The sequence below is a fragment of the Triticum aestivum genome, chromosome 5A (assembly GCF_018294505.1).
Source record: "Triticum aestivum cultivar Chinese Spring chromosome 5A, IWGSC CS RefSeq v2.1, whole genome shotgun sequence".
Lineage (NCBI taxonomy): Eukaryota > Viridiplantae > Streptophyta > Magnoliopsida > Poales > Poaceae > Triticum > Triticum aestivum.
The window spans coordinates 657,428,811-657,438,797 of record NC_057806.1 but is presented as its reverse complement, the minus strand read 5'-3'; the positions used below and the strand labels follow the sequence as shown (position 1 = coordinate 657,438,797).

General features: G+C 41.8%; 1 protein-coding gene across 1 annotated transcript; it reads right to left on the bottom strand.

The window, feature by feature from the left end:
• Window positions 1-65: 65 nt before the first annotated feature.
• On the bottom strand, window positions 66-3,032 carry LOC123101731 (U-box domain-containing protein 1-like). The gene is made up of 5 exons (XM_044523051.1): window positions 3,025-3,032; window positions 2,814-2,942; window positions 2,074-2,153; window positions 486-634; window positions 66-392 (listed from the first exon to the last, which is right to left on the bottom strand). The coding sequence occupies exons 1-5, from the start codon at window positions 3,030-3,032 to the stop codon at window positions 66-68; spliced, it is 693 nt and encodes a 230-aa protein (XP_044378986.1).
• Window positions 3,033-9,987: the final 6,955 nt, after the last annotated feature.

The following is a 9,987-nucleotide window of genomic DNA, read 5'->3' as shown; positions in this document are numbered from 1 at the left end:
TCAACAAATTCGCATGGCATATACTAGGCTATTAGCTATCATCTTACCCACTAAAGATTGTGAAATTAGGCACAAGAGACTGTAATGATCTGTTTATATTTCCAGTAAAAGATAAAAAGTAGCAGCAGTGTAATTCGGGAAGCACACAAGACATATATATATACAGGCAGTGAAATATGACGAACTATACTGTCATTCCTACTACTACGTGAGTTCACTTCATGTTCTTTTGAGACCTTGGTGATCCGCTCCATCTTGGATTCTTCCCACTCGTACAAATACCCTCGGATACGCTCGTTTCGGACAATGGCACCTGAAACAGGCTGGCCGGTCACAGGACAGATATGCCCGTTCTTCTCAAACCAATCCTTGAGGTACTGTCGGTCAAATGTCTAAAACAAATTAAAACATACCCATCATTAGTTCTCACTACTAAAAAACAATTACGTGCAGCTAAAACTTTGAACACACACTAAGAGAATTACCTTCCCCGTGGCAATTGTCACCGGGTCAATCATAAGCTCGCCCAACAATGGACAAGTAAGATATTCTGGAGTATCACAATCCCTGATACACTCCTCTACAAGCTCCGCATCCCTTAGGTTATCCATTGCAAGCCTGAATACACTGGTAGAAAAAGGGCTTTTAGTCCCGGTTCGTAAGGGCCTTTAGTCCCGATTCTAGAACCGGGACTAAAGTGTCGGTACTAATGCCCTGACCCTTTAGTCCCGGTTCAATCCAGAACCGGGACTAAAGTCCCTCCACGTGGCCGGTCCATCTTTAGTCCCGGTTGGTAACACCAACCGGTACTAAAGGAAATTTCCTGAATTTTTTTTTGAATTTTTTTTGAAATTTTTTTATTTTCAAATTTCTGAATTGTTTTAACCTCTAATCTCTAATCACCCCTCATCACTACTCAATTTAATCTCTAATCACCCCTCATCATTCCAAATCATCTCACTTCCCGAGCGGTCACCCATCCTCTCACTACTCCAGCCTGAGCACGCTTAACTTCCGGGTTCTATTCTCCCTCGTTTCCAAGTCTGCACTTGTTGTTTTCCTGACAATAGTAAGATGTCAATCCTATTAACCCTCAGGAATTAAGCTTGAGCATGAAGTCACATATTTCATTGTTTGAGTTTAAAACTATTTTTCTAAAAAACAATAATTTTTTAGTAACACTAATATTTTTGAATAAGTAGTTTGACCATTGTTTGACCACAGTTTGACCATAGTTTGACCAGATTTGACCAAATTTCAAAAAACGTGAAATAATTATTTAATAACACTAATATTCTTGAATAATTATTTAGTAACACTAATACTTCTTGAATAAGTAGTTTGACCATAGTTTGACCAGATTTACTAAAAATTTAAAAAAACTGAAATTTGAGCATAATTTTTTTTCCTTTTGAAATTTGAGGATTCTAGAAATTTGCAAACAGGCCGTAGGCGGTCTCCATCGGATGTAACTTTTCGAGTAGATGATTTTTCATATAAAAAACTTTTTCATCCGAGTTCATATGCAAAAGTTATGCCCATTTTACAAATTCCAGAGAGATTTTGTAAATAAAGTCGAAATTCATATTTGTAAATTTTCCCAACAACTAGACCACATATCACATGTGAAACTTATTTTCTTTTATTTTTTTGACATTTCCATCATTTTCTTTTATTTTTTTTAAAACTGAAAAGGCGGTCCACGGGGGGGGGGGGGGGGGGTTAGAGTTTGAAAATGGGACCTTTAGTACCGGTTCGTGGCACGAACCGGGACTAAAGGTCTCATCCCCATTAGTCCCGGTTCGTGCCTCAAACCGGGACTAAAGGTCTAATCTTTAGTCCCGGTTTGTGGCACGAACCGGGACCAATGGTTCTGGGCCAGGAGCGAGGCCCATTGGTCCCGGTTCATCCCACCAACCGGGACCAAAAGGTCTAGATGAACCGGGACTAATGCCTTAGCCGCACGAACCGGGACCAATGCTCACATTAGTCCCGGTTCTAGACTGAACCGGGACTAATGGGCTAAGCTGGCCTGGACCATAGCCCTGTTTTCTACTAGTGATAGGGGGGTAGGCTTGCTTCCGCCTGCTCGCTGACTATCACGCATCGCTCTGAAATGATTACGAGCAGCAAGCCTCTCTTGGTGACGCGATCTAGGGATGAAAACGGAGCGAAAACGGACGGAACTGAGTGCTACCATATTTATTTTCATATATTTTTGCAGAAGTGGAAATGAATACATAAACCCCAAAAATGAATACGAAAACAGATACTACTAAAAACGAACACGGAGCGAATACAAAGCGGACAAGGAAACAGAAGAGGGCATTTGACCGGAACCTAAGAGAACCCTTGAACCTTAGAGAAATACACACAAAACACAAGCAAATTTAATGAACTGTTAACATGGCTACAAAAAATATCATTATGTTAGCAACTTAGCGTAGTATTGTAGTAGTACTGGACAATTACGTATAGGGTCAAGCTGAGTACATGTGTAGTAGTAAAAGTTGGGCTAAAATGATCCATTCTACTCACTGTATAATTGTGTGTTGTTTAGTGGTTGAACTACAAAGTAGCCATATGTCTATAGTAAAAATGGAAATTCCATATTCACGGAAATGGAAAGTTCCATTTCCACGCTTGTTCCACCGAAAAACACCGTTTCGTTTTTGTTTCCGTTTCCACATAAAAAATTCCACTTCCACTTCCGTTTTGCAAATTTCCGTTTCCGTTTTCATATTTCCTCTCCGTTTTCATTATTCCTCCAGAAAAGCGGTATGTTTTCACTCCATTTTCATCCCTAACGCAACCCTTGCAGTCTTCTCACAATTCTTATATCAGTCCATTCCCTTCTTCGTGATGAGTAAGAATCTCCACAAAATTCAACGCGCGAAGGGTACGGAACTCCCTGCGCGGTGGTTTTCATCAAAAGAATTGTTCTTAGTAAGTTGCATTAATGTTTAAGCCAATTATGAATTAAACCACTGCTGATATGATTTATTATCCGACACCTATCATTACCGATCCATTGCCTATGAATTAGTTTAATATTGATCCTTGCTCCGTTACTTTCGTTACTGCTACTGTCACCATTGCTACAAAACTGCTACTATTACTTTTGCCACTATTACCATTACTTCCATACTACTTTGCTACTAAATACTTTGTTACAGATATTAAGTCTTTCAGGTGTGGTTGAATTGACAACTCAGCTGCTAATACTTGAGACTATTCTTTGGCTCCCCTTGTGTTGAATCAATAAATTTGGGTTGAATAATACTCTGCCCTCAAAAACTGTTGCGACCCCCTATACTTGTGGGTTATCAGATACCAATTGAAAGGATCGAGAATATGGGTCTAGAGGGGTGGAGGGGGTGATTAGACCCTTAACAAGCAAAGTTGGCAGATTTTAATTTCTACAAGTTAAGGTAGTGATTACCACGTGTTAAAGCATTCACAATACATTTCAAGCATGCATGACAAGAGTATAGGCAGCGGAAAAATATAAAGCATGCAATTTGCAAGAAAGTAAAGGGAGGGGATTGGAGTATGCAAACGCAATGGAGACGCGGAGTTTTTAGCATGGTTCCGATAGGTGGTGCTATCGTACGTCCACGTTGATGGAGACATTCAACCCACGAAGGGTAACGTCCGCGTGAGTCCACGAAGGGCTCCATCCATGGAGGGTCAACAAAGAAGTAACCTTGTCTATCTCACCATGGCCATCATCCACGAAGGACTTGCCTCACTCGGGTAGATCTTCACGAAGTAGAAGATCTCCTTGCCCTTACAAACTTCTTGGTTCAACTCCACAATATGTCGGAGGCTCCCAAGCGACACCTAACCAATCTAGGAGACACCACTCTCCAAAAGGTAATAGACGGTGTGTTGATGATGAACTTCTTGCTCTTGTGCTTCAAATGGTAGTCTCCCCAACACTCAACTCCTTCTCATAGATTTATATATGGTGGAAGAATAATGGAGTGGAAAGCAGCTTGGGGAAGGATAGAAATTAAGATTCTTGTGGTAGGATTGGAATGTCTTGATCTCAACAGATGAGTAGGTGGTTCTCTTTCAGAAAATGAATGGTGGAAGTGTAGGAACGTTTTGATGGCTCTCTATCTGAATGAGAGGGGGTGGAGGGGTATATATAGCCTCCACACAAAAATCCAACCGTTACACACATTTTACCAACCTCGGTGGGACCGAATCATGAAACTCGATGAGACCGATTAGCTATAAAATGTGAACGTTAGGAATCTCTGTGGGACCGACTGGAAGAACTCGGTGGGACTGATGTGCTAGGGCTTAGGGAAAACATCGTCTTAGTGGGACCGACTGAATTACCTTGGTGAGATCAAAGTGAAAAATGAGCACACAGAGAATCTTTCAAGAAAATTTGGTAAGACCGATTGCAACAACTCGGTGAGACCGAAGTAGTCACAACATTACTCAGAGAGTTTGCAAGTCCATCTCGGTGAGATCGATATCCATATCGGTGTGACCGGATCATCAGGGTTTTAGGCAGGGGCTATGTCAACTGAACTCAGTGGCTCCGGGTAGAAAGAATCGGTGGGGCCGAGTTGGAGTTTAAGGTTTGGACATATTTGGATGGAGAAAGTGGCCGAGGGCTTTGGAGCAATATCACTAAGCACTTTAACAACCAGCTCATTAATCAACACATCATCCCCTTTTTAATAGTAATGGCTTTCCTATGGATTCAATGTGATCTTGGATCACTAAAATATATAAGAAGAGTCTTGAGATTATGCCATTCTTCCTTCCTTAGCATATTGAAGGGATTGCACATCCTCTTGTCCTTGCCATGCCACTGCTGGACTTTCCTGAAACATGCTACATAAAACCATTAGTTCAATAGGAGATATGTTGACATTAATTACCAAAATCACCTAGGGAGCACTTGTTCTTTTAGAAAATGACGTGAACTATCGAGACGTGACAAAACTGGGTATGTAAAAGAGTGCATCTCAAATATGGAGTTGACAATCCAAGTTCGAGTAGCCTATTGACAGGATGTAGAAAGTAGTCTTCTGGCCATATGTCCAAAAAGGAGCCAGAAGGGAAAGAGCCTCACCAGAAGTGTCGCATCTTCCACCTCCATGATAGTCGATGCCAATGCAGGGGTTGCCAACCACGATGGTGGCTTTGTTGAGCCACCGACACACATTAGTAAAGCTTGTAAGAACATGGTAACGTGTTAGACTGAAACAATGAACACCTAACTAGAGGGGGGACACTAGTGTTGGGGAACATAGTAATTTCAAAAAAATTCCTACGCACACGCAATATCATGGTGATGTAGAGCAACGAGAGGGGAGAGTGTTGTCTACGTACCCTCGTAGACCGGCAACGGAAGCGTTGACACAACGTAGAGGAAGTAGTCGTACGTCTTCCCGATCCGACCGATCCAAGTACCGAACGTACGGCACCTCCGAGTTCTGCACACGTTCAACTCGGTGACGTCCCTCGAGCTCCGATCCAGCCGAATGTTGAGGGAGAGTTTCGTCAGCACGACGGCATGATGACGATGATGACGTTCTACCGACGCAGGGCTTCGCCTAAGCACCGCTACGATATGACCGAGGTGGAATATGATGGAAGGGGGCACCGCACACGGCTAAGGAACGATCACGAAGATCAACTTGTGTGTCATGGGGTGCCCCCTTGCCCCCGTATATAAAGGAGGGAGGGGGGAGGTGCGGCCGGTCCCTAGGGGTGCGCCTGGAGGAGTCGAACTCCCACCGGGAGTAGGACTCCCCCCTCTTGCCTTGTTGGAGAAGGAAAGGGGAAGGGGGGGAGAGGAAAGGGGGGCACCCCCCCTTCCTTGTCCTATTCGGACTAGGGGGAGAGGGGGCGCAAGGCCTGCCCTGGCCGGCCCTCCTCTTCTCCCTTAGGGCCCATGTAGGCCCATTAACCCCCGGGAGGTTCCGGTAACCTCTCGGTACTCCGGTAAAATCCCGATTTCACCGGAACGTTTCTGATATCCAAATGTAGGCTTCCAATATATCAATCTTTATGTCTCGACCATTTCGAGACTCCTCGTCATGTCTGTGATCACATCCGGGACTCCGAACAACCTTCGGTACATCAAAACACAAAAAAACCTAATTACGATCGTCACCGAACTTTAAGCGTGCGGACCCTACGGGTTCGAGAACTATGTAGACATGATCGAGACACGTCTCCGGTCAATAACCAATAGTGGAACCTGGATGCTCATATTGGTTCCTACATATTCTACGAAGATCTTCATCGGTCAAACCGCATAACAACATACGTTGTTCCCTTTGTCATCGGTATGTTACCTGCCCGAGATTCGATCGTCCGTATTCCAATACCTAGTTCAATCTCGTTACCGGCAAGTCTCTTTACTCGTTCCGTAATACATCATTCCGCAACTAACTCATTAGTTGCAATGCTTGCAAGGCTTAAGTGATGTGCATTACCGAGAGGGCCCAAAGATACCTCTTCGACAATCGGAGTGACAAATCCTAATCTCGAAATACGCCAACCCAACAAGTACCTTCGGAGACACCTGTAGAGCTCCTTTATAATGACCCAGTTACGTTGTGACATTTGGTAGCACACAAAGTGTTCCGCCGGTAAACGGGAGTTGCATAATCTCATAGTCATAGGAACATGTATAAGTTATGAAGAAAGCAATAGCAACAAACTAAACGATCAAGTGCTAAGCTAACGGAATGGGTCAAGTCAATCACATCATTCTCCTAATGATGTGATCCCGTTAATCAAATGACAACTCATGTCTATGGTTAGGAAACATAACCATCTTCGATCAACGAGCTAGTCAAGTAGAGGCATACTAGTGACACTCTGTTTGTCTATGTATTCACACATGTATTATGTTTCCGGTTAATACAATTCTAGCATGAATAATAAACATTTATCATGATATAAGGAAATAAATAATAACTTTATTATTGCCTCTAGGGCATATTTCTTTCAGTCTCCCACTTTCACTAGAGTCAATAATCTAGTTCACATCCCCATGTGATTTAACATCAATAGTTCACATCACCATGTGATTAACAGCCATAGTTCACATAGTCATGTGATCAACACCCAAAGGGTTTACTATATTCAATAATCTAGTTCACATCACTATGTGATTAACGCCCACAGAGTACTAAGGTGTGATCATGTTTTCCTTGTGAGAGAAGTTTAGTCAGGTGGATCAGTGTCAAAACTTGCATTGACGTAACCCTTTACGACGAACCTTTTGTCACCTCCATAATCGAGAAGCATATCCTTATTCCACTAAGGATAATTTTGACCAATGTCCAGTGATCTACTCGTAGATCACTATTGTACTCCCTTGCCAAACTCAGGGTAGGGTATACAATAGGTCTGGTACACAGCATGGCATACTTTATAGAACCTATGGCTGAGGCATAGGGAATGACTTTCATTCTCTCTCTATCTTCTGCCATGGTCGGGTTTTGAGTCTTACTCAACTTCTCACCTTCGTAACACAGGCAAGAACTCCTTCTTTGACTATTCCATTTTGAACTACTTCAAAATCTTGTCAAGGTATGTACTCATTGAAAAACTTATCAAGCGTCTTGATCTATCTCTATAGATCTTGATGCTCAATATGTAAGGAGCTTCACCGAGGTCTTTAATTGAAAAACTCTTATTCAAGTATCCCTTTATGCTATCCAGAAATTCAATATCATTTCCAATCAGTAATATGTCATCCACATATAATATCAGAAATGCTACAGAGCTCCCACTCACTTTCTTGTAAATACAGGCTTCTCCAAAAGTCTGTCCAAAACCAAATGCTTTTATCACACTATCAAAGCATTTATTCCAACTCCGAGAGGCTTGGACCAGTCCATAAATGGATCGCTGGATCTTGCACACTTTGTTAGCTCCCTTTGGATCGACAAAACCTTTCGGTTGCATTATATACAACTCTTCTTCCACAAATCCATTCAGGAATGCAGTTTTGACATCCATCTGCCAAATTTCATAATCATAAAATGCGGCAATCGCTAACATGATTCGGACAGACTTAAGCATCGCTACGGGTGAGAAGGTCTCATCGTAGTCAATCCCTTGAACTTGTCAAAAACCTTTCGCAACAAGTCGAGCTTTGTAGATAGTAACATTACCGTCAGCGTCAGTCTTCTTCTTGAAGATCAATTTATTCTCAATTGCTTGCCAATCAACGGGCAAGTCAACCAAATTCCATACTTTGTTCTCATACATGGATCCCATCTCAGATTTCTTGGCTTCTAGCCATTTTGCAGAATCTGCGCTCACCATCGCTTCTTCATAGTTCGTAGGTTCATCATGATCTAGTAGCATGACTTCCAGAACAAGATTACCGTACCACTCTGGTGCGGATCTTACTCTGGTTGATCTACGAGGTTCGGTAGTAACTTGATCTGAAGTTTCATGATCATTATCATTAGCTTCCTCACTTATTGGTATAGGTGTCACAGAAACCGGTTTCTGTGATGTACTACTTTCCAATAAGGGAGCATGTACAGTTACCTCATCAAGTTCTACTTTCCCCCCACTCACTTCTTTCGAGAGAAACTCCTTCTCTAGAAAGGATCCATTCTTAGCAAGGAATGTCTTGCCTTCGGATCTGTGATAGAAGATGTACCCAATAGTCTCCTTTTGGTATCCTATGAAGACACATTTCTCCGATTTGGGTTCGAGCTTATCAGGTTGAAGCTTTTTCACATAAGCATCGCAGCCCCAAACTTTCAGAAACGACAACTTTGGTTTCTTGCCAAACCATAGTTCATAAGGCGTCATCTCAACGGATTTCGACGGTGCCCTATTTAACGTGAATGTAGCTATCTCTAATGCATAACCCCAAAACGATAGTGGTAATCGGTAAGAGACATCATAGATCGCACCATCTCTAATAAAGCACGGTTACGACGTTCAGACACACCATTACACTGTGGTGTTCCAGGTGGCGTGAGTAGTGAAACTATTTCACATTGTTTTAACTGAAGGCCAAACTCGTAACTCAAATATTTTACTTCTGCGATCATATCGTAGAAACTTTTATTTTTGTTACGATGATTCTCCACTTCACTATGAAATTCTTTGAACTGTTCAAATATTTCATACTTGTGTTTCATCAAGTAGATATACTCATATCTGCTCAAATCATCTATGAAGATTAGAAAATAATGATACCTGCCGCGAGCCTCAATATTCATCGGACCACATACATCAATATGTATGATTTCCAACAAATCTGTTGCTCGCTCCATTGTTCCGGAGAACGGAGTCTTAGTCATCTTGCCCGTGAGGTATGGTTCGCAAGCATCAACTGGTTCATAATCAAGTGATTCCAAAAGCCCATCAGCATGGATTTTCTTCATGTGCTTTACACCAATATGACTTAAACGGCAGTGCCACAAATAAGTTGCACTATCATTATTAACTTTGCATCTTTTGATTTCAATATTATGAATATGTGTATCACTACAATCGAGATCCAACGAACCATTTTCATTGGGTGTGTAACCATATAAGGTTTTATTCATGTAAATAGAACAACAATTTATTCTCTTACTTAAATGAATAACCGTATTGCAATAAACATGATCAAATCATATTCATGCTCAATGCAAACACCAAATAACACTTATTTAGGTTCAACACTAATCCCAAAAGTATAGGGAGTGTGCGATGATGATCATATCAACCTTGGAACCACTTCCAACACACATCGTCACTTCACCCTTAACTAGTCTCTGTTCATTCTACAACTCACGTTTCGAGTTACTACTCTTAGTAACTGAACCAGTATCAAATACCGAGGGGTTGCTACAAACACTAGTAAAATACACATCAATAATCTGTATATCAAATATACCTTTGTTCACTTTGCCATCCTTCTTATCCACCAAATACTTGGGGCAGTTACGCTTCGAGTGACCAGTCCCTTTGCAGTAGAAACACTTAGTC

What these genes read in the sequence shown, in the direction of transcription:
- LOC123101731 (XM_044523051.1), bottom strand. An exon ending in ATTGTGAGAAGACTGCAAGG is followed by an intron (nt 2,154 to 2,813) that starts GTTGCGTTAGGG and finishes TTTCATCCCTAG; the next exon opens with ATCGCGTCACCAAGAGAGGC. An exon ending in GCGAGCAGGCGGAAGCAAGC is followed by an intron (nt 635 to 2,073) that starts CTACCCCCCTAT and finishes AAAGCCCTTTTT; the next exon opens with CTACCAGTGTATTCAGGCTT.